The sequence below is a fragment of the Panthera leo genome, chromosome C1 (assembly GCF_018350215.1).
Source record: "Panthera leo isolate Ple1 chromosome C1, P.leo_Ple1_pat1.1, whole genome shotgun sequence".
NCBI lineage: Eukaryota > Metazoa > Chordata > Mammalia > Carnivora > Felidae > Panthera > Panthera leo.
Genome location: NC_056686.1, coordinates 30,878,700 through 30,904,486, shown reverse-complemented (window position 1 = coordinate 30,904,486; position 25,787 = coordinate 30,878,700). Strand labels below are relative to the sequence as shown.

The 25,787-nt window shown below is 40.2% G+C and overlaps 1 protein-coding gene across 1 annotated transcript in view; it reads right to left on the bottom strand.

Annotated features, from left to right (window-relative positions):
• Nucleotides 1–11,308, bottom strand: part of RLF (RLF zinc finger) — an 84,871-nt gene extending 73,563 nt beyond the window's left edge. Inside the window, exon 1 of the mRNA XM_042949363.1 lies at nt 11,072–11,308. Within this exon, the coding sequence (XP_042805297.1) occupies nt 11,072–11,308 (237 nt within the window). The remainder of the gene's footprint in view (nt 1–11,071) is intronic.
• Between the last annotated feature and the right edge of the window lie 14,479 nt (nt 11,309–25,787).

Sequence of the window (25,787 nt, the reverse complement as noted above, 5' to 3'; positions counted from 1 at the left end):
CATATAGGTACTGCATAAATAAAACATTATTCATTTATTTCAATAAGGATACATAAGACCAAAGTCGGAGATGACTTAGAAAATAATCCTTAGCAAACATTTTTCAAACGAATTATATAATTTCTAAGGAGAATCAAACCTTAAAGATCATCTGATTTGAGCAGCAATCTGAAGTCCCCAAAACAAACTGATTTGGCCCAAGGTCATACATACATTCAGTGACACCTTGTTTGGTAACATAAAAATAACAATATAAGAAAAATTTAGCTAATGGAAAGCACTAGGGCCTTTCCAGTTATTGAGCTATGACTTAAGTCTTCCTAGAGTTTAATAGCATTGATATATAAACATCAATAAATGTCTGTTGGAAATGAGTAGACCGACAAATTTCTCACAGCAACAATCACTAATTTGTATCATACATTCCAATGGCTTCAGATTCTTGAGAACCTCAAAGCAGCATGGGATCTTAAGATTACAGGATCATACTCAATGATTAAACACAATCAAATTTTAATGACTTTTAGCCGGGAATACTTTAAAATACAGTTATGTAAAAAATAGTAAAGACAAACCTCACAGAAAAAAAAATTCAAATATCTAATACACATGAAAAACATACAAATGCTACTCAACTTTTTGTAGGCTAGTATCCACCAAAATTTAAAATAAACATTCTCTTTAATACAGTAATTTCAATTCCAAGAATTTATGCTATAGGTATAAATAACTAGTGTTTGATGTTTAAGGATATTCACTGCAACCTTACTTATGATAACAATAAAAAAGAACACAATGGTTTAATTATGGTACATGCTCAATGTGTGTCAATATAGAAAATTGTTCTCATTAAATTAAAATATAAATCACAGAAGAGTATTTGAGATTTTAAGAATACACAAGAGACTTAACTCTTTTGGGGAGTGACTGGAGGGACTGAAGGCAGAAAAGGGCTTTTATTTTTTCCTTTCTGTAGCAATATGTATTTTTCTAGGTAAAAAAAAAAATTTTTCAATTAAGAGTGTTGAAGGTTTTGCTACCTGCAGAATTTAAAATCAAGGCAGTTTTCGGGGCACCTGAGTGGCTCAGTCAGTTAAGCGTCCAACTTCGGCTCAGGTCATGATCTCGCAGTCCGAGAATTCGAACCCCGCGTCAGACTCTGTGCTGTTGGCTCAGAGCCTGGAGCCTGCTTCAGATTCTGTGTCTCCCTCTCCCTGACCCTTCCCTACTCACACTGTCTCTCTCTCTTAAAAATAAACATGAAAAACATTTTTAAAAATATTTAAAATCAAGGCAGTTTACAGTAAAATATTATACAATTTTTTAAAGTAACAAACGTGTGTATTCCACAAGACAGATTATCTACAATATCAATATATTAAGTTTCAATATATAAGCTCAACATTATTTTTCTAAAAATATATACATATATAGAAAAATTCTCTAAGTATATATTCCCAAACTGTTAACCTAAGAAAACTATTAACCTAGAAAAATGTAGTACTGAAGTATTAGGGTGTATGTGACAGTTTTCATCCTTTACTCTCTTCTTTTACATTATTCTAATTTTTTTTACATGCATTTCTTGGACAATTAAAAAATCCAATATTTAAGCAATCTTGAGAAAGAAAAAGGTGGAGGTATCATAATTCCAGATTTCAACATATACTACAAAGCTGAAGTGATCAAAACAGTATGATACTGGCATAAATACAGACACACAGATCAACGGAACAATATAAAGAGTCCAGAAATACATGCACGCTTATATGGTCAATTAATCTATAACAAAGGAGGCAAGAATATGCAACGGAGAAAAGACAGTCTCTTCAGTAAATGGTGCTGGGAAAACTGGACAACTACATGCAAAAGAATGAAACTGGACCACTCTCTAACATACACAAAAATAAACTCAAAATGGATTAAGGACCTAAATATCCTAGAATCCTAGAAAAGAATACAGACATTAATTTCTCTAACGTCAGCCCCACCAACATTTTTCTAGATATATCTCCTAAGGCAAGGGAAACAAAAGCAAAAGTAAACTCCTGGGACTACATCCTTTTGCATTTCGAAGGAATAAGTCAACAAAACAAAGAGGCAACCTACTGAATGGGAGAAGATATTTGCAAATGACATATCTGATAAGGGGTTAATATCTCAAATATATAAACAACTTATACAATTCAACACCAAAAAACAAACAAATCCAAATAAAAAATGGGTAGAGGACCTGAACAGACATTTCTCCAAAGAAAATCTACAGATGGTCAACAGACACATGAAAAATTGCTCAACATCTCTAATCATCAGGGAAATGCTAATCAAAACCACAATGAGATATCACCTTACATCTGTCAGATTGGCTAGAACCAAAAAGACAAGATATAATAAATGCTGGAGAAAAAGGAACCCTTGTACACCATGGGAATGTAAATTGGTAGAGCCGCTGTGGAAAACAGTATGGAGGCTCCTCAAAAACTAAAATTAGAAGTACCATTTGATGCAGTGGGCACCTGGGTGGCTCAGTTGGTTAAGCATCTGACTCTTGATTTCAGCTCAGCTCATGATCTCTCATGGAATTCCCTCTCTCTCCCTCAACCCCCCCCCCCCCCCCGCCGCAAAGATAAATAAACTTAAAAAAAAAAAAATCTTAAAAAAAATGACATACCATTTGATCCAATAATTCCACTTCTGGGTATTTACCTAAGGAAAAAACATTAACTCAAAAAGATAGACACTCCTAAGTTTACTGCAGCATTATTTACAATAACCAAGACACAGGGATGCCTGGGTAGCTCAGTCGATTTAGCAACCGACTTGGGCTCAGGTCTTGATCTCACAGTTCGTGGGTCTGAGCCCCACATCAGGCCCTGTGCTGACAGCTCAGAGCCTAGAGCTTGCTTCACATTTTGTGTCTCCCTCTCTCTCTGCCCCTCCCCTGTTCATGCTCTGTCTCTCTCTCAAAAATAAATATTTAAAAAAAAAAGATATAGAAGCAACTTAAGTGGCCATTAACAGACAAATGCATATACATACACACAATGGAATACTACACAGCCATAAAAAAGGATAAGACCTTGCTATGTGCAACATGGACAGACCTAGAGGGTATTATGTTAATTAAAATAGGGCAGATTGAGAAAGAAAACTAACTTATGATTTCACTCATATGTGGATTCTAAAAAACAAAACAAATGAACAAACAAAAAGCAGAACTGGACCTATAAATACAAAGAACAAATAGATGGTTGCCAGGGGGAAGGGAGGTAGGGCAAAGGAAAAAAAGGGTGAGGGGATGGGAGATACAGACTTCCAGTTATAGAATGAATAAGTCATGAGAATAAAAGGCACAGTAAAGGGAATATACTCAGTGACACTATAATAGCATTGTATGGTGACAGATGGTAGCTACACTTGGAGTAAGCATAGCATAACATATAGAGAAGCTGAATTACTATGTTGTACATCTGAAACTAATGTAACACTGTGTGTCAACTATACTCAAATAGTTTTTTTAGGTTTAATCCTTATATATACACGTATACTATATACATATTTTCCCAAAAATCAGAACAATACATCAAGCTATTCACAGTGAGATTACATGGCGGTTTCACTTTCTGCACTTAGACATCTTGTCTTAAGCTTTTAGAATGAGCACATACTAGGCAGGAGTCACAAAACTTTAAATATATATCTATCTATATATACATATATATATTCAGTTTTATTATTTTAAGATACTTTATGTATTCTAAGCATATATGTTAAAAAAGCAAATTAAAGTAAATGAAATTATGAATAAAAATACACCTATTTTATATAACCATGTATCACAAAAATGCAATTCCCAAGCTAGGCCATTCATTCCAATATACCCAGTAATAATTCTTAACACGTGTCTATATTAATAAAGCATTATTGTGCTGGCTAATGTGACACACTCCGACTATTTCCTTCGGAGTAAAAATACTATGAAATCAAATGTCAGCATGCTGAACTAATAGATCCCTCCCAAAAAGGACAAGAAAGGCATTTAAAAAAAAAAAAAAATTAAAAAATTCAGACATAGCACAAAAGCGAGAAGAAATAGACAAATACATTAGTTCCCAAGCTAGCTATGCTGCAGAGATAAAGGTAAACCCAGATGAATAACCTTGACCTCAAGATATGTCTAAATAGTATTCATTTCCAATTTACAAAAGTTATAATACATTGAAATACTTTTCATATGTGACAATAAGTATAATTCAAAACCTGCAAAAACTTGGAGGGAAATTTTTTTCATAAAAAGCTCACAGTCATGTTTTAGGCTGAAAGTAGGGAATCAAAATTCAGTGGTATATAGAAACATAAAGCAATCCACTCTTCCACATAGTGTTTTGCTTTACTATAATGAAAGAAAAACATGTAATTTGGGGATGATATCAGGTTTAGAACACAGCAAAATATTAAATGTCCCAGACCTGCTAAGTTTGGCAAATGCTGCATAACAATGTCTCTCTAGGAGGTTCACAATGCATCTTAACATATATGACACATAAAAAAATATTTATCCCAACATTATCCTAACTTACATGAACACAGAATCCTTAATTCAGTAAGTACTTACTAATACATATAACTCATGGAACAAAACAGTTTAGGAAATGCTGATCTAGGAAAAAGAGCATGGACTTTGGAATCTGAAGACTCTGTCACAGCTTACTCGCTGTGTGACCCCGGGAAAGTTTATTTCCCTGAGCCTCAGTTTTCTATCTGTAAAATGAAAATAAAAAACAACACCATCTACCTGAGTGCTTGGCACATAAAAGATGATTGATTAGTTGATAGATAGATAGAAAGATTGACAGATAAATAAATAACCCCTCTAATTTTTCATGTAATGGTTTATATGTTGGCTTTAGGGATCAACAAAAGTTTTAGGAATCTATTTTTTTGTATACAATCTTGCTCAATCCCTTATCTACGTTCAAATTTCCCAGTATGATATCAACCATATCCAAAATAAATGTTTCAACCTGGCTAAGCAAACCCTGTTGAAAATCTCTTTAAATATTTGTGGAATACAAGCAACCATGGGAAATTCTTAGAAAACATAAATAAGGGGCACCTGGGTGGCTCAGTCGGTTAAGCTCCGACTTCAGCTCAGGGCATAATGTCCTGTCCATAATTCGTGCCCCATGTCAGGCTCTGTGCTGACAGCTCAGAGCCTGGAGCCTGTTTCAGATTCTCTGTCTCCTTCTCTCTCTGCCCCTCCCCCTCTCAAAAATAAACATTAAAAAAAAAAAAAAGAAACCATAAATAAAAGTTAGTTCTACTCTTTAGTAATTAGGATACAAAGAACAGTAAGACCTGATCCCTGTTCGGAAGCAGCATAAACTGGCTGACCAAAACATGTCCCTATTTCTTAATAAAGAAAGGTAAGACTTGTTACTCTTAAGAAGTCTAGTCAGAGATTTAAGGAAGGAAGGAGATAAAAGATCAACAAATATTGACTGAGTACCCATTAAGCGCCAGGGACAATTCTAGGCACTGGGTAAACAAAACAGTCAACACCCTCTTGATGCTTACATTCCAGGTGCAGAGACAGATAAATAGACATATTTGTCATAGACATCAGATAGCAGTCGGTGATTTAGAGAAATATAAAGCAGTGTTCAGGAGTTGAAGATGATGGGGAAGTGTTGTTTTAGACAAGTCAGTCAAGGAAGGCCTCTGGGAGAGGTGACAGGTGTCTAGAACTAAGTGAAAACAAAGCACACTTTAGTTGACCAATGCCTTTGCAGACTTGAAATAAGTGGTGCTTTCTACTTAGATTTTTTATTAAAATTGTTCAGAAGAGCATGAAGCACAGGTAGACACAAAAATCACTAGTATGAAAGAGACTGGGTGGTACCAAGTAAATGACAGCATCCAAAATTCCCACTGCTTCATAGTCACATTTATAATTATGTTTTGGTCATATGCAGTACAAAGCTAGTTTATGCCATTATAACCACCTGTCATCTAGTTTCTATTTAGAATGCACAAAAAGAAAGGTAATGTATTAAAAATCCTTTAAAATAAGAAGTAAATCTCAAGAGTTTTCATGGTCACCAATCTCAAGGAATTAACTGATCCTCCCCATCTCAACATTTCCAAACTGTTGCCTTATTAGGCTGCTAACTCTTCTTCAATGCTATAATGCCTCTAATTTTCTCCCTCCAACAACACTACTCCTCATTCCACACATGTAAATGTGTACATTGTATGAATGTAGGCTAAGTTCACAAGTACGCCTCCAAGAAATGAGCAAAGAGTGTCTATCCTGTTCCTTTATCCTGTTTCTTATGATAAAGTTGCTTTTTACATCAGATTTTACATCAAGTGTTTCTTTTGAAGTACTAACCTCTTCAGTACATCATGAAGTTCTACAATATAACTCATTCAACAAATTAGCTTTGTGTGCCAGGCATTGTATTAACTGCTAGGTGCCAAGTATACAAAAAAAGACTAAGACCTCTACTCTTGTTGGTTTGCTAGCCAATACAAGAGACAAACATGGAAACAACTATTCAGGTACCACAATTATGTACAAGATGCTACCGGAGTACACGAAGAATCACCTCATTCTGTCTGCTGCAATCATAAAACACTTCTCAAAGACTTAATGTTTGAGCTGGTCTTAAAGGATAAATAAGCAGATGGAGAAGGGAGGACCCTAGGTTAATCAGGCAGACTTAGAGATGGATACTGTAGTAAAGGTATTTAAAAAAAAAAAGAAAAAAGGTTGGAAAGGTGGGAGCTGGGGAAGGGGAGTGGGGGCAGTGTCCAAATTCTAAAAGGCTTTGTCTGCCAGGTGAGGCTGGTAAGTCTGAATTCTATCTTGTCTTTGGGGTAAGAAACCATTGAAGAATTTCAGGGAACAAAGTGACTAATGAGATTATATTTACAATTTAGAAAGAATACCAGAATGGAGTGTAGATAAAGTCAGTCAGAAAGCAAGGGAGCTTGGTGAAGAGATTGTTGCAACAGGACATTATTTATGAAACCTGGACTAAGCCAGTGACAGCAAGAAAAGCAAGAGTTAAAAGTATGTACAAAGCATCAAAAGAAGACAAACATCTAAGAGGAAGTCTAGAGAAATTAGAGAAAGCTTCACAGAGGAGACGGTGTTTGCACTGGGCCCTGAACAAGGAAAATTCGCCATAAAGAAAATGAGAGAAAAAAGGAGAGAACAGCACAATGAAAGGCAAAGGCAGACTACCTGACCTGAGATCTTGCTAAAGTATCCTTTTGGAGATCAATCAATTGGTAAATATTTACCGAAGCCTAATATGTACCTTGGATCTTGAGGCATCAAATGAAAATTAAAGTCAGCTTTCCCAAAATAATGCACTTGGAGAAATTTTGGTCCAAGGACTCCAAGTAAAATACCTCTGAATAAGAGTAGGATTATGGTGATGGGATTGGCTAGGTAAGAGCTGAAAAGTAAACTGGAGGTAAGGGGGTGAAGACTTTCTATTCGAAGGCTAAGAAATCTGGAAAACTAGGACAATTCCGGGAACACTGTTTTTTAGATTGTCTTATTTAGTCCATAAACAATATGTTTACATAGATAATAGTAAGTACTATTATTGTTCCATTTACCAATGAGAAAACTAAGGGTTAAAGAAAATAACGTACCCAAGGTCACATAGCTAGTTTAAATGGTGAAGCCAGCAGACCCTTTGCATTCAATCACAAATCCAGGAGAAACTGAAATATATGCAGTACTTACTTACTTTAACACTTAAAAATCTATAAAGTCACTATTAGTCTAGAACCTAAAAGTTTCATATCAACAAGATTTATTCATAAAACTACTTTGCCTGGTATTCTCAAAGTATAATCATTCACCCAATAATTTCAAGTCTGTTAATGTTACTTAAAAAGCTTTCAAAATTTGTATTACAAATAGAACTACCAGTTGTAAAACTTTAGGAATCTTGATTCCCCAAATATAGCAAAAACTTGAGAGGATAGCCATCAATTTTTCAACAAAACAAAGAAAGACTATTTTCTGGAGTTAATCTCATCCACACTGTTTGGCAGACAGTGTTTTCAGAAAAGAAATTGAGGGAAAAGAGGGAAAAGCCACATCCCATTGTCATTGAATACAAATGCTCACTGAACACAAGTTGATCTAAGTATCATTTTCTTAGTAACTATTACTTTTCAAGTTTCATTTTTATCATCTTCACAAACTTCTGAAAATTGAAAACATGCCCAGAATGAGACAAGCTACTCTATCCTTTCATATGTTGGTTTATTTCTTGATTTGGTGCAATTCCAAAGATAGACCCATTTCTTTTAGGTACTGCAAGAGCTGGAGAGAATATGGCCCCAGCCTGTTGCAGGAGGGATGTGCTTGGTACATCTAAATCTCTAGATTTCTAAACTAAATACCTGATGAAAATACTTTTGTGGCAGTTAAGTATCCCGGAGAGCACAAATCAGGCCTTTATGATGCTACTACCTATCTTTACACATTAAGTGCTCCTAGAGGGCATGTTCCTATATCCAGCACTTAGTGCAATGTCAGGCACACCACAAAGAGTGGATGAATAAATCTTATTCTGCCTTTCAAATGTGAAACCAAGAGCTATCCAACCAAATCTGAATGGTGAAATTGTTCCTCCTTCATCATAAAATGTTGAATTTTTTTTCTGTATTTGGTGAACAAGGGCACCATGAGTTGATTTTATCTGGACTACTGGGAAAAAATGTGACCAAAATATTCTGACAAATATCGTGAAGAGTTGTATATAAACTTTCTCTTCTACTGTTTGTATAAGGCATTATAAGGAGATAAAGGCCAGGAAACAAAATAAATTCCATAGGCACAGTGTGTCCAAGGTTATTAACTAATAAGCGGTAGAGTCACAAATGGGACCCAACTAGCTCCCAATCCAATGTGCTTCCTATTATAACACATCATGATTACAGGAACATCTTATTACATTTATTCGTCCAAAAAAGTGTTTGGGGAAAAACCTCAGGCCAAAGGAAATCTTCACAGAAAAGACAAATTACAGAAGTACTTTGCTTTTTAAATTCCTCTGTGCCCTTACATTTCTAGGTGTCACCAAGACTCAAGACATTAAAACATTCAGTTAAAATGAGATGAGGGCTGCAAGCACTAGGCATAAAGCAAAATATATAGATATGTAGATATATACATGGTATCCTCTGACAAGCTTCAACTTAAGTAGTTACATCCATTCTTGTTATCTTTCTAAGACAATACCACAAGCTTAGAAGACTTCCCCAAACCCAGATTTCTTCTCCTGTCGTCCTCCCCACTACTCCTGTCCAATCAGCTTCCCATTCTCCCAAAGCTTCAATTTTCCTTCTCATCTCTACCTTTGGCATTCAAATGCTCCCTTCCCCTCCCCCAACAGTCCCAAGACTCATTTTTTACCTTTCAGCCTTAGGGCCTTCCTGGACCACCCTATCTAAAGAGGCCTCTCCCAGTTACTTCTAAGTACACAGTACGGTCCACAGTTAAACTTTCAATTTGTTTTTACTAGTTAATTGTCATTCCATTCCATTAGGATGTGCCATGATGGCTATCCCCTTACCACTGTCTCTACAACACCTCCTTTTCCATCATTACCAAAACTGTTCTGGAAATACTGTTACGTCTACCACCTCCTTCCAACTGTAAGCTCATCAAGGGTAAGTGCTGTCTTACGTTTCCTCAGCACTCGAGGAAGTGCCTGGCATCATCCAATGCAGTCAGTAAAAGTTCGCAGAATAAATGTATTAAGCACCAATGCTCATTACTAGCATAGAAGCAAAGAAGAATTACACCAGGACACTTCCTAGTGCAGACAAATGCTGCAGGTTGTAGACATAAAAACTGCTAATGATACAATGTATAGAAAAGATGAGCATGGACAAAATTCCATTCAAAGAGATGAGGTGTCTCTTGCTCAGCAAAGAGGAAGGAGAAAAGCAAGAAAGCAAGCCAATTTTTTATTTTCCACTGGACTAAGAGAGCAAATTGTTCCCCCCAATTACAACTTTGCAACAGCGCAATGTATTCGGCACACTCAACTACTCATCAAGAGTCCAAGTACCAACATACTACCATTATTTTGCCTTCTCTCAGATACACCAGGTGAGGAGCAGAGGGTTGGTCCTGAAACCCGATAGAATATAGCAGAAGTAGAAATAATAATGGCATATCTTTAAATTTATAGACAAAAATCTGGAAGTGACCATGGAGACTATAAACATACCAATAAATATGTACGTAACCACAGGTTAGGACCCACTATAGCACAGAAATGGTCATACCACTGCCAAGACACCACACTCCACATCTTTCTCAATCCTCTTCCACTCAAAGACCCTAAATAGCCACCACTAGCTCACTAGCCTCACTGCTGATAGCACAATCCTCAAAGGAATCCAGAAGAAGAGAAAGAACAGCTTAAAAGTCTCCCCACCCCGCCTCTCAAAAATAAATAAATAAAATAAGAAAAAAAAAAAAAAAAACACAACCAACCAATGGGCTCCGCAATCACTAATGAGAAAGCCCAAGACGCCTTTCAAAGCCAACTGTCAGACCTTTTAGGGGCCCAGATGACGTTGACTCCAAAGAGAAGTCTCTGGCCCCAACACATATCTCCGGATTATTCAGGAAAACTCAGGTTTTCCAGTTTGGAGATCTGCACTCAAAAAAGGATCTCCCAGCAGGAACGAGCAATCAATCTCTCTGGAGGCAATGGCGCTCCAACCAACCACCCGGCAGGGGGACAGGCAACGGCGACAGGGCACGGCCCTTCCAGGGAGCCGCCGGCGCCCTCCGGGCTCTCAGTCTGGCCCAGCGCAACCCGCCCTGGCGGTGACCAAAGTCGGGCAGTGGTGAAGGGGGGCCAGCGGTCGAGCTTCCCGAGCTGGGCCTTCCCGGCCTGGGGGCGCGGCGAGACACGGATGTGGCGCCTCTCAGTCCAGCCCCGGCTGCGGCAACCGATCCGAGGCCTCTTCCCCTGGCCTCCCCACCCCGCCGCCTTCAGCCAGCCAGTCAGCCCCTCACCTGGCAGAAGCTCCGGCAGTAGTTCAAAGATGAGACCTCCGACACCTCCTGCTCCCTCAGCTCTGTCTCCAGCTGCCACAGACACGGTCGCAGTCCCGGGGCTCCCAGAGCCGGAGATGCAGGGCGATGACCCCGAGCCATGGACTCAGTCTCGGTTCCGTCCCCGGCTCCGGCTCCTGCCGGAGCCTCAGCCCCGGCCCCGGCGGCGGCGGCGGCTTCTCCCTTTCCGTCCGCCATCTTCCCACGGCCCAGCAGCGCGTAGGCAACCAAGCCACGTGATTCAGCCCTGGCCCCGCCCCCGTTCGACCACACGTGGTGACGCACTCCTTGGCGACGCGGGCGCGGGCCGGATTCCGTCACCGGGTTTCTGGGTGCTCCTCCTCTCGGCGGCCTCACCGACAGCCGCCCTGGCAACAGCCTGGCGGCAGCTGGCCAAACACCTACTTCTCTCAGCCTTTCCAGACTCTCTGGAGTCACGGGGTCACCGAGCCGGACATACATGTAGACATAACCTAGATAGGAGCGGCCTGACGCTTAAGCTGCGATCGGAAGGAAGAGAGAATAAAGATCCCCCGGTGGAAAGAAAATAAGCAAAGGTTACGAAGACCAGGTCCGTGGGAAGGTGGTTTATAAGAATTGGGCACTACAAGTCAGTAGGGAAAGGATGACCTCTACAGGAAATGGGGCTGAGGCAACTTTTTCAATAGGAAAAAAGATTTAGATTTCTACTTTAAACCATATCAAAAAATAAATCCCAGGTGGATTACAGGCCCCGAAATATTTTTCAGGAAATGTTTCTTTAGGATATCAAAATAGGGACGAATTTCTTAAATAAGACCCAGAAAGCACAAACCGTGTGAGAAAATATTGTTAGATTTGACTGCATTAAAATTAGTTAATTCTGTAACAACAGAAGTTTAAGAAGATGCAACAAAAAGACAAGCCAAAAACTAGATGGTATTCAAATATATAAAACCGCCAAAAGATTAATATCCGAAAAGTTCCCCAAATCAAAAGGAAAAAAAGCAAACAATCCAGTAGGAAAGTAAATAAAGGATATACAGAGCTAGTTCACCAAAACATCAATAAGAATGGCCAATAAACCCGTGAAAAGATGTTTAACTTCACTGTGCAAGGTACAAGTTAAAACAATATATGGGGCACCTGGCTGGATGAGTCAGAAGAGCATTTGACTTTTGATCTCAGGGTCATGAGTTCCAGCCCCATATTGGGTGTAGAGATTAAATAAACTTATATATATATTATATACATATTACATATAACATATATATTATATATGCATATATATTATATATGCATATATAATATATGTGCATATATGCATATAATATATATGCATATATGTGCATATAATATATATGCATATATGCACATATATTATATATGCATATATAATATATATGTTATATATAATATATATACACACACATAATTTTATACCCATTAGTACCATGTTTTAGGATTTAGAAATATGGAACTTATATATTGCTGGTGGAGGCATTAATTGGTAATCACTTAATAAAATTGAATATACACATGTCCTGTGACTCAGCAATTCCTCACAATAATAATAGTTGATATTCATTGAGATAAGGTTTTTTATATATTTTAACCCATTTAATCCTACTAACAATACCATGAAAAGTTACTATTTTTACCCTCATTTTATAATTCAGGAAACAGACATGGAGACTTTAAGTAACTTGACCAAAGTGACACAACTTGGAAATTATGGTGCCCGGAATTCAATCCCAAGTAGTCTGCTCCAGAAACGGATCTCTTAGAGGTGCCTGGGTGGCTCAGCTGGTTAAGCAACTGGCTCTTGATTTTGGCTCAGGTCATGATCTCATGGTTCATGAGATTGCCAGGCGTTGGATTCTGCATTGGGCTCTGCACTGACAGCATAGAGACTGCTTAGGATTCTGTCTCTGCCCCTCTCCCGCCCAAGCTTGAGTGCTCTCTCTCAAAATAAATAAATAAACTTAAAAACTACCATAGAATCTGACCTCTTAAAAAAATTTGTTAATGTTTATTTATTTTTGAGTGACAGAGCACAAGCAGGGGAGCAACAGAGAGAGAGAGGGAGATACAGAATCCGAAACAGGCTCCAGGCTCTGAGCTGTCAGCACAGAGCCCGACGCAAGGCTCGAACTCACAAACGGTGAGATCAAGACCTGAGCTGAAGTCAGACGCTTAACCCACCCGAGCCACCAAATCTGACCTCTTTAACACTATGTTGCCAATGTTCATTGCAACACTATTATAATGATAAAATATCAGAAACAGCCTAAATGTTCAACAGTAGAAAGATGGATAAACAAATTACGGTATATTCACACACAAAAAATATACAGCCAGTAAATGAATGAATTAAAACTTCATACATCAGCATAGTAAGCTGCATACATCAACATTGATTGATTAGCACCTATTATGTGCTGGGCACTTTCCCAGCTAACAGAGATTCAGAGAACAACATATTTTAATGGACAGATGTGGCTAAACATTAATGTGTTAGATGTAGGTAATAGGCACATGGTTTTCTATAAAATTCTCTATACTTTTTTGTATCTTTGGCATACAAAATAATTAGGCCTAAAAAAAAAGGCAGGATGCAGTGGGGTGGGAAGAAGGTCAGTGTTTCTGTAATGTGGTGCAAGGCAGGGCAGGTGGTGGAGATGAGGTTGGAGAAGGAGAAAAGGGCCAGATAATATAGGACTTTATAGCTCAAGGCAAGCAGTGGGGATTTAAAGTGTGACAGGTAACCACCGAAAAGCGTTAAGTGGTCATATGATATCATCTGATTTACACTCCTGCTGCCACCACGTAGAGAAAAGGTGGTGGGAGGCAAGAAGGAAGACAGAGAAGCTATTGCAGCAGTCCCAGTAGTAAAGGTGAACAGATTAAGGATACATTTTGGAAGCAGAACCAACAGGGCGATGCTTTGTTTATGAGGAGTGAGGGAAAGAGAGGAATCTGGAATGGCCTTCAGTTTGAATGGTTGGCAAAGATGCTTACTGAGAAAGATGGAGACTAAGGAAAGAAACAGATTGGGAAAAGAGGGAGAGAGAACCGAAAGTTCTGTTTGGGACGGGTTAATTTTAATTTCCCTATGAGACATCCAAATGGATGCGCTTGGATATATGTCTGTGGGCAGGGTTGGAGATGCAGAACCATCAGTGGTCATGCCACTGTTACAAGACAACAACAGACAAAAACCACAAGACTTCTTTCACTCCACCACATCCTCCCCTAGTTTCCGTCCCACATCTCTGCTCTCTTTTGTAGAAAAACTCTTGTAAAGAGCTGGCCAAATCCTCTATTTGCCCTTTCTTCTCATTCTCTCTTGAACCCTTTACAGCCAGGCTTTCATCCCCAGTCCTCGCTGAAACTGCCTTTTTTTTTTTTAATGTTACCAGTAATTTCTACTTTTGTTGTCTCAAGTGGCAAATTCTCAGTCCTTTATTTAGTCCCTTGGCAGTATTTGGCCTTGTTGATCATTCCCCGGTATTGGATTTCACTTGGCTTCCAAGTCTCCATACTTTCCTGGTGTTTCTTCGTGGTTTCTTTTCTTGCTCTCCCTTCTCTTTCCGATTTCTAGCTGTCCCAGGCACAGCCCTTCAACCTCTTTTCTATCTACACTCATTGCTGTACCCATCCAGTTCTTTTTTTTTTTAACGTTTATTTATCTTTGACAGACAGAGACAGAGCATGAGCAGGGGAGGGACAGAGAAAGAGGGAGACACAGAATCAGAAGCAGGCTCCAGGCTCTGAGCTATCAGCACAGAGCCCAACACAGGGCTCGAACTCACAGACGGTGAGATCATGACCTGAGCCAAAGTCAGACGTTCAACGGACTGAACCACCCAGGCGCCCCTGTACCCACCCAGTTCTAATACCATTTACATATTTAGGCCCATTAAAACCATCCAAGAAGGGTCCTGCCCTGGCGAAAATCAATCTCTCTCTCTCTCTCTCTCTCTCTCTCTCTACACACACACACACACACACACACACACACACACTATATATTAAAGAACACATAGATTTCTCTATCTTTCAAGATCCAGCCCTCATCACAGAGTACAACCCTAGGGGTGCCTGTGTGGCTCAGTTGATTGAGCATTCAACTCTTGATTTCAGCTCAGGTCATGATCTTGCAGTTTGTGGGTTCGTGTCTTGTCATGCTCTGTGCTGATGGTGAGGAGTCTGCTTGGGATTCTCCCTCTCTCTCTGCTCCTTCCCTGCTTGCTCGCTCTCTCTCTCTAAATAGAATAAATAAATAAACTTTAAAAAAGTACAACCCTGAGGCGCTTGGGTGGCTCAGTCGGTTGAGCTTCCGACTTCGGCTCAGGTCATGATCTTACCGTCTGTGAGTTCGAGCCCCACGTCGGGCTCCGTGCTGACAGCTCAGAGCCTGGAGCCTGCTTCGGATTCTGTGTCTCCCTCTCTCTCTAACCCTCCCCCGCTCATGCTCTGTCTCTCTCTGTCTCAAAAATAAAATAAAACATTAAAAAAATTTTTTAAGTACAACTCTATTTACTTTTATAACTAGCATTATTCAAACTCCATATCTTTTGCTCTGTGTCCTCAAACGGAAAGGCACCAAAAGAATTGAAAGCAAGGATTTGAGCAGATATTTGCATACGCATAGTCACAGCAATATTATTCATAATCACCAAGAGATGGGAAAAACCCAAGCATTCATTGAAGGATGGATGGACAAACAAAATGTGGCATATACATACAATGGAATATTGCTCAGTCTTAAAAAGGAAGGAAAATCTGACACATGCTACACAATAGATAAGCCTCAAAGACATTATACTAACTGAAATACATAAATCACAGAGATAAATACTGTGTGATACCACCTATCTGAGGTACCTAAAGGATTTAAAATCAGAGACAAAAAGTAGAAGAGCTGTTGCAAGGGGTTGGGGCAAAGGAGAACGGGGAGTTAGTATTACATACTTACTGAGTTTTGGGGTACCTGGGTGGCTCAGTTCTTTAGCACAGGTGCAACATATTCTTGCATAACCAAGTATTATTTCCCAGTAGTAGTGAATGTTCCTTTTTACTGTTGTTGTTGTTGTTAAAGTTTATTTACTTACTTTGAGCGGGAGAGAAAAGGAGAGGGAGTGGCAGAGGGAAGGGGAGAGAGAATCCCAAGCAGGGTCCGTGCTGTCCGCACAGAGCCCAACTGCATGAACCCTGAGATCCTGACCTGAGCCAAAATCAAGAGTCAAACGCTTAACCAACTGAGCCACCCAGGTGCACCATGCAGGAATGTTTTTGGTTTTTTTTTTTTAATTGCCTCTTTACCTGTTCCGATTCAAGGTGTGGAAACAATTGGTGATTTAGTACAATTTCCCATAGTGGCCGAAAAAAAATTCCGCAATGCTAAACAATTCTTTTGACCGTGAAATTTTATATCATGTGTGTGTTTGTCTAGGTGTAATGAATGGAAAAACTGGTTCTTTACATTGTCAATACTCAATGAATTGGGAATGCATTGGGAATAACTTTATTTGTATAAAAATATTTAATAAGACAATTTGGTTTTTAAAGGCTAACTTTGTATTTCCTGCATTGTTTCTACAATTTTGATTTAAAATTCTGATATTTTGGGGGGTGCCTGGGTGGCTCAGTCGGTTAACCGTCTGACTTTGGCTGAGGCCATGATCTCATGGTTTCTGAGTTCGAGACCTGCGTTGGGCTCTGTGCTAACAGCTCAGAGCCTGGAGCCTGCTTCAGATTCTGTGTCTACTCCTCTCTCTGCCCCTCCCATGCTCATGCTCTGTCTCTCTGTGTCTCTCAATAATAAATAAATGTTTAAAAAAACCTTTTTTTAATATAATAAAATTCTGATGTTTTTGTACTTTGTTATTTTGAATTTTAATAATCTGAATGTTTTAAAGCAAAAATAACATTTAAAACACAAAAAGCAATTTTTGACAGTTTCTATTTTCTTCTTTTCCTTTTTTTAAAGATTTTATTTTTCATTTATTTATTTATTTTTAAAAATAAGCTCCACACCCAACGTGGGGCTTGAAGTCACGACCCTGAGATCAAGAGTCAGATGCTCTAGGGGCACCTGGGTGGTTCAGTCAGTTAAGCATCTGATTTCAAATCAGGTCACGAACTCATGGTTCCTGGTTTTGATCCCAGCTATCTGTGCTGACAGCTCAGAGCCTGGAGCCTCCTTTGGATTCTGTGTCTCCCTCTTTCTCTGTCCCTCCCCTGCTGGTGCTCTGTCACTCTCTCTCTCAAAAATAAATAAACATTTAAAAAAATTAAGAAGGGGCGCCTGGGTGGCTTAGTCGGTTGAGCTTCCGACTTCAGCTCGGGTCATGATCTCACAGCTTGTGGGTTCGAGCCCCGCATCAGGCTCTGTGCTGACAGCTCGGAGCCTGGAACCTGCTTCAGATTCTGTGCCGCCCTCTCTCTCTGCCCCAACCCATTCGCATTCTGTCTCTGTCTCAAAAATAAGTAAACATTTAAAAAATATTTTTTTAATTAAGAAAAAAAAAAGAGTCAGATGCTCTACTGACTGTGCCAGTGAGGCGCCCCAACAGTTTCATTTTAAACTTATCAAAATATATTTACACTTTGTACATTTTGAATACAATTATCTTTTATTCTCAATCCTTTTTTAGCTCATTATTCCCACAGATACAAACTATGTGAAAAATTTTATTATAACAATATGATTAGTGATTTTGCTAAGGCAAGAAAAGTTAATTGTATGGAATAAATATGTAATCATTTATCACGTATTTTATAATTTGTCTAAACATCCCTGATCCATCAATGGAACAGTCAGGCATGATAGTAATTAAATTCAGGTTTTTTTGTGATATTTAGCCAAAATTTGGCCACAAAAATCACAATTTCATTATGTGTCCTTTTAGGTTTTATTGTTGTAAAGGTATATTTATCAAGACAGAAGGACAGAACATGTTTTATCTAACAGTGTGATGTTAAGTTAGTTATAACTTTATATAGTTAGACATGTGGTATATGGACCACCATTTGTGCTCTTGGTCCTGACCCTGCAAATACTAAGAGTAAACCTGCTAACCATTACACTGTACTGATGTCCAGACTCTGCCTCCTAACTGTCTCCTCTACATATCTAGCAGGCAGCTCACACAAAACTTATCCAAAGCCTTTCCTTTGTCAGTAAATGACAGTGGGTTCATTTGGCTGCTTAAGCCAAAGATTTGGAGTCGTGCTCATCCCCATTCTCTCTCTCTCACATTCCATATCTATTCTAAGCTCTTGATTGAAAATGTGCTCTCTGGGAATGCAAGCTGGTACAGCCACTCTGGAAAACAGTACGGAGGTTCCTCAAAAAACTAAAAATAGAACTACCCTACGACCCAGCAACTGCACTTAGGTTTTTATCCAAGGGATACAGGTATGCTGTTTTGAAGGGACACATGCATCCCAATGTTTATAGCAGCACTATCAACAATAGCCAAAGTACGGAAAGAGCCCAAATGTCCATCGATGGATGAATGGATACAGAAGACGTGGTATATATCTACAATGGAGTATTACTCGGCAATCAAAACGAATGAAATCTTGCCATTTGCAACTATGTGGATGGAACTGGAGGGTATTATGCTAAGTGAAATTAGCCAGTCAGAGAAAGACAAAAATCATATGACTTCACTCATACGAGGACTTTAAGAGACAAAACAGATGAACATAAGGGAAGGGAAACAAAAATAAAAACAAGGAGGGAGACAAAACAGAAGAGACTCATAAATATGGAGAACGAACTGAGGGTTACAGGAGGGGTTGTGGGAGGGGGGATGGGCTAAATGGGTAAGGGGCACTAAGGAATCTATTCCTGAAATCATTGTTGCACTGTATGCTAACTAATTTGGATGTAAATTTTAAAAAATTAAAAAATTAAAAAAAAAAGAATTGTTTCAGAGTGAGACAGGAAAGAATACTTACTAAATGTGTGCAGGAAAATTGAAGGGCAGTGTTGAGTGGCATTCTTCATTTGTTTAACAAATATTCATTGATGGTCTGCTATGTTTCAGGTACTGTCCTAAGGCCAGAAATATGTCACAAATACAGGCGTGGAATGGCTCAGTCAATTAAGCGTCCAACTCTTGATTTCAGCTCAGGTCATGATCTCATGGTTCTTGAGATGAAGCCGTGTATCAGGCTTTGCACTGACAGCTCGGAGCCTGTCTGGGACTCTCTCTCTCTCTCTTTTTCTGCCTCTCCCCTGCTTGTGCACTCTCTCTCTCAAAATAAATAAACTGAAAAAATGTTTTAATAAATATATATATCTCATAAATAAAAGATGTCCCTACTTTTGTATTTTTTCCCAGAAATTATAATATAGTTAACTTATTTGCAACTTTCCTTAGTCATACTCTAGTTCTACAGATACTCCTGGTTCTCCTTGATGAAGCTGGATATTTCTCAATACACCATCAGCGACACATTTATAAGTGATGATTTAGGGTAGTTTCATTGTGCAGATTCATCTATTCAGATTCAAAAAACATTGTGGACTGACTCACTCTATCATTTCATCTAGGTGGTGATTAAGTCACAAGAGCCCAACTTACTAATTCACCCTAAGAAATATAATGACATCCCTATAGAAAAGTCAACTTTGGAAACAAAATTAGCATCGGAAGGTTGCTTAGGGAGGGTAGGATCTGTGTAAAGGGAGATAGAAGATTTTAAATCACCCCCTTCCATACCCAGCCTTATTTATAATGACTTTCTGTTTTTCTCTTTCCTTTCCTCAAGATCTAATCAGGTTAGATTCCAAATCCAATCCATTTGTCCTCAGGAAACCTTCTTCCGTCTGTCTTTCCTCTGACCCATTTCCATTTACCCCTGCCCAGCAAATGGGAACATATACAGAACACAGCATGATGTCCTCTAAAGGTCACAGAAGAGCAGGGAGGGTGAGAGTAGCTGCAAGGTGAGGGACCAATGTCTATATTCCAGAACTTCCTTTGAATGCTTAGCCCCCATGACTGTCACCACAACCTCCCAGTCTCTCTCCCTTGGACTCATCATGTCCTTGGGATCCCAGGAGTCTAGTGTTCCTTCCTGGGAGACTTTGCTACTGTGTTTTGATGAAGGGTCGGTGGTCCCAAGGCAGAGAACCCTCAAAGGAGATGGAAACTCAAAAAGCCCCACAGATGCTGTTGCAGTCTTCCTCCCTGCCAGAGATTCCCCCTGGAGAACTATTCTTTGCTCTTCCTTTTCAGGGATTTTACATTTGTTGGATTTATGGAAGGACTGATTCCTTCCCTGTACCACCACCATTAGACATGTCCTACTTCTCTCTTGCTTGGACTATTGCAAAAGTGTCCCAACAGTTATCCCTGCTTCTAGACCATCCCACTTGCTCTCTGAAATTCATCTTCCTAAATTCACCTCCACTGCTTAAAAATGTTCAGCCCCATCTTGCTTCAAATAGAATCAAAATCCTCAGCCTGGGTTTTAAATCCAACCACTTAACTACTTGCTATTCCTAAGAGCACAGAGTTGTCTGCTAGCTCTCCAAACATGTCACCACCCCCCTTATACACAGTTTTCCTACTTTTGTGTCTTTGCTCAATTCGTCACCTTTTCTTGGAACTCCTTGCCATTGATATTAAACGGTATGAAAATACAGTATCATCCTGTCATGGTAGACTGGCCCTTCCTTCAGCCCCGCAAACCCTAATCTTTTTCTTACCTCAAGGGCTTTTTGTACTTGCTGTGCTCTCTGTCTGGAATGTTCTTTACATCTCCAGCTCCTTCTCAATCTTCAGAGTTCTTCTCTTGAAGTGGGTCCCTTGCTTTTCTCTCTTCTCCCAGCCTGTTCTTCGTTTCTTTCATAGCACTTACCACAACCTGTAATGACACATTTAAGTATGCATTTATTCGTTTGATATCTCCTACTAACACCTCACTAGATCATAAGTTCCCCACTCTATTTCAGTGCCTCACACAGAGGCTATCATAAGCATGAATATTTGTTGGATGCCTGAGTGACCGTCTGGGTTATAATGCATGCTCTGTTATTAGCAAAACCACCTCTCTTCTCAAACTCTTCTCTGCTTTAACTTACACATGAATCTCCCCAAAGAACACTTCTTCCCTCAAGTGCTATCTTTCCTCTTTTGTTCACATCATAATTGGGGCCTGGCACAGAGTAATTGCTCCACATATATTTATTTATTTGCTTTTTGCTATGACCTTTTCCCTTCAGTCTAATGAATGGTCAAGAAAGATAGCCCAACAGCGTGAAAAGCGGTTACTGTTCTGAAGTCAGACAGACTGAAATTGAATCCCATTCTTGCAATTGACTAGCGGGCAATCGTGACCACATTATTTAACTTCTCTGAGCCTCAAGCTTTCACTTTCATGTGTTAACAGAATTTTAACGTGGGCAGGGGTAGGTTGTTAGGTTGGGCCAACGTGTTAATCTACACTGCCCCCTAGAGGGCCTTTGTTTCTGGGATAGTGTTTTCAGAATCCCAGGAATGTCTGAAGATCTTTGCCAGCTACTCTGACGCCCTGGAAAGAGAGGAGGGGCCCCAGCACAGCTTTGCCGGAGTTGGGCCCAGCATAGATGGTGTGCCACAAATGGAAAGTCCAGTGGCCTGGAAGAGGGCAGCAATCCTTGAACTGCAGAGTAACAATGGTAGGTCTAGTTATTTTTGAGAACTGGGGAGGGGACCTGATTGAAAGACTGGATTTGCTATCACTTAAGCTCTTGGTGGGTTGCTTAGAGTTTAGAAATTTGGTTTATTTTTTTAATGTTTATTTATTTTGAGAGACAGCGTGAGCAGGAGAGGGGCAGAGAGAGAGGGAGGGAGAGAGAATCCCAAACAGGCTCTGCAATGTCAGTGGAGAGCCCAACACAGGTCTCACTCCCGCACACTGAGATCATGACCTGAGCCAAAATCAGTAGTGGACGCTTAACCGACTGAGCCATCCAGGCTCTCCAGAGTTTGGGTTAATGATACTGTTCGGTACATTTGTGTTAACCACGCTTAGGTGGGGTCAGGGTGTTTCTGAGTCACACATTAAATGAAGATAATAATAAATACCCACCTTTCAGGGATGTTGTGAGGATCAAATGAGAAAACGGATTCATGTAAAGTGTGAATATGGTGCCTGGTACACAGTAGCTACTCAATAAATGGCAACTGCCACTATTGTTCTTGAAAATTAGGCAGGCTTTCCACTTTTCTTTCTTTTGCCAAATGACAAATTTATTCTCTAAAAAAGGGGAGAATTGGAAAAAAATGGGTAAAACAAGAACATGGTCAAACCATGTACTTTTTTGTAGGCAGTCTTTTGCTTTTTGGTTTAATAAGAAAACGCAGACGTTCTGTTATTTAAGTGTATGTAGTTAAATATATATTAAGATCCATTAATAAGTGTAATATAATTATTAAGTGGTTGTCAGTGGCCAGGAGTTGGGAATAGAAATTGATTGAGAAGGGGCAAACAGAAACTTTCGGGGTGAGAAATGTTCTATATCTTGATTGTGGTTCCTGTTACATGTGTATATACATTTGTCAAAGTTCACTGAATTGTACATTTATGTGGGTATTTTATTGTATGCTAATTCCATCTCAATAGAGCTAATTCTTTTTTTTTTTTTTTAACATTTATTTATTTTTGAGACACAGAGAGACCGAGCATGAACGGGGGAGGGTCAGAGAGAGAGAGACACACAGAATCCGAAACAGGCTCCGGGCTCTGAGCTGTCAGCACAGAGCCCGACGCGGGGCTCGAACCCACAGACTGCGAGATCATGACCTGAGCCGAAGTCGGACGCTCAACCGACTGAGCCACCCAGGCGCCCCAATAGAGCTAATTCTTTAGAAAAATCCAATCCTTGGGGCACCTGGGTGGGTCAGTCAGTTAAGCATCCGACTTCAGCTCAGGTCATGATCTCACAGTTTGTGGGTTCGAGCCCCGCATCAGGCTCTGTGCTTACTGCTTGCTTAGAGCCTGGAGCCTGCTTCAGATTCTGTGTCTCCTTCTTTCTCTGCCTCTCCCCTGCTCACGCTTTGTCTCACTCTGTTTCTCAAAAATAAATGTAAACAAAAAAAAATTTTTTTTTTAATAAAAAAAAAAAACAACAAATCTTTAATTTTTCTCCTAGCCTGGTGCAGCCCAGACTCGAGACCCCTGAGCTTCACAAACAGGAGACAAATGTCAGCCCCCGGGGACCTGGAACTATCAGGTTAAGTGCAAGTAGGAGGCCCCTCCCCTCAGAGTGCATCGCAGTCTGGCCCCCATGTGACCCTGATGTTTGGCCGTCAGCTTCCTGACAAGTCCACGGGCTGACAGACAGGGAGGGCCGCAGATCATTGTCAATGTAAGGAGGTAAAAATCATGGTGGAGGAATGAAAAGAATACAGTGGGTTCTGTGCAAATACTACAGACGACTGGCTAACTAGGTAAAGCTCCCCAGAGGATTGATGAGGCTGCCTCCTCTCCTTTATGAGTATTCAAGGATAAAAACACACGAACTAATTAGTAAACAAAATCTCTAGCTGTATACTAGACTGTGTACTACTGTCTATAACTCTGATAGTTGTTTGGTGGAGAGCAAAAGCCGTGTGTGCAGAACAAGGACGGAGAAAAGATGTATAGAAAGTGAGACTGGGGCGGGGCACTTACCTGTGCCTTCCAAGCAGAGGTATGAGGTGGATAGGACTCAGTGCAGGAAGAGCTAGGAGCCCAATGTGTGCCAGAAGTCTGGAGTTACAGCCCACGTTTCAAATGACCCAGGGACTGTTGAGGATTAAAGGAAGCTTGTTTGTAGTTCTAACTAGGATTGCCAGATTCGGCAAATTAAAATGCAGCACATCTAGTTCAATTTCTAATTCAGATAAATAACAAATACTTTTTTGGCCTAAGTATTTTCCCGGGTTCAAACTGAACCGGCTTCCTGTATTTTATCTGGCAATCCATATGAATGAATTAAATTAACCACTCAAAACCATGAGCTCATAAACAATAGGGAAACAGGCTTGTTTCATGGGAAATGTGAAGACTAAAGTTAAGATTTGGCTGATGAGTTTAGAGCTGATGGGGCCCAGGCCAAGAAGGCAACTCCGGTGGTCTGGGCGGCCAGGGCTAGGGCTGAAGTGTGGTTTGAAAGGTCAGGATTGGTAGGCCCTCAGGGCAGAGGAGGCTGTGCTCTCCGGCAGAGTCTATGGGGATGGGGCCAAGCAGATGGCTCCTGTGGTCAGGAGATTGAATAAATAAGTGAATATATGGAGAATAATGGGAGCCGAGTTACTGTTGGAGAAGACAGTTACAAATATGGAAATGGAAAAGAGTAGACCAAACTGATGTTGAAATAGAATTAAAGGTAGAAGCGTGAGCCCATGGTGTATATAGATGCATATATGTGCATGTCTGTATGTATAAGAGATAGAGATAGTATTAACTATCGTATATAGAGAAGAGTAGATATATGTGTGTGATATATATGTGGTTGTACTGGTAAATGGCTTTCTGATTAAAAAAACACACTGAGGGGCGCCTGGGTGGCTCAGTCGGTTGAGCGGCCGACTTCGGCTCAGGTCATGATCTCGCGGTCCGTGAGTTCGAGCCCCGCGTTGGGGTCTGTGCTGACAGCTCAGAGCCTGGAGCCTGTTTCAGATTCTGTGTCTCCCTCTCTCTGACCCTCCCCTGTTCATGCTCTGTCTCTCTCTGTCTCAAAAATAAATAAACGTTAAAAAAAAAAATTAAAAAAAAAACCAAAACACACTGATAGGGCACCTGGGTGGCTCAGTTGGTTGAGCATCTGACTTCGGCTCAGGTCATGATTTCACATGAGTTCGAGCTCTGCATCAGGCTCTCTGCTCTCAGCCGAGAGCCCACTTCAGGTCCTCTGTCTCCCTTTCTCTCTGCCCCTCCCCCATGCTCTCTCTCTCAAAAATAATAGGTAAACATTTAAAAAGCCCACACTGATATGTAGCATTTACTGACTTCTGTGGTATAAATACTCCTACTATGGTTGATTTCTTTTTTTTTTTTTAATGTTTATTTATTTTTGAGACAGAGAGAGACAGAGCATGAATCGGGGAGGGGCAGAGAGAGAGGGAGACACAGAATCGGAAGCAGGCTCCAGGCTCTGAGCCATCAGCCCAGAGCCCGGCGCGGGGCTCGAACTCACGGACCGCGAGATTGTGACCTGAGCTGAAGTCGGATGCTTAACCGACTGAGCCACCCAGGCGCCCCACTATGGTTGATTTCAAACTACCATCAGTTTAACAGCTGCTCAAAGAATTCCTGAATATTCAACATTGAGCTTTTTCAAGCCCATATGAACTGACTCCAGCCCAACATCTTAGAAGGTGCATGATATCTATTTTTGTGTGTGGATGTGTATCCATAAGTATATTTCCTAGCTGATATACTATTTTCTAGTCCTACTGAAAGGGCCTGCAAGAATATGGGGCATCTAGAGGCACCCGGGTAGCTCAGTCATTTAAGCATCTGACTTCAGCTCAGGTCATGATATCGCAGTTTGTGAGTTCAAGCCCCACATCAGGTTCTGTGCTGACAGCTCAGAGCCTGGAGCCTGCTTCGGATTCTCCCTTTCTCTCTGCCCCTCCCCTGCTCTCTCTCTCTCTCTCTCTCAAAAATAAATAAACATTGGGGTGCCTGGGTGGCTCAGTCGGTT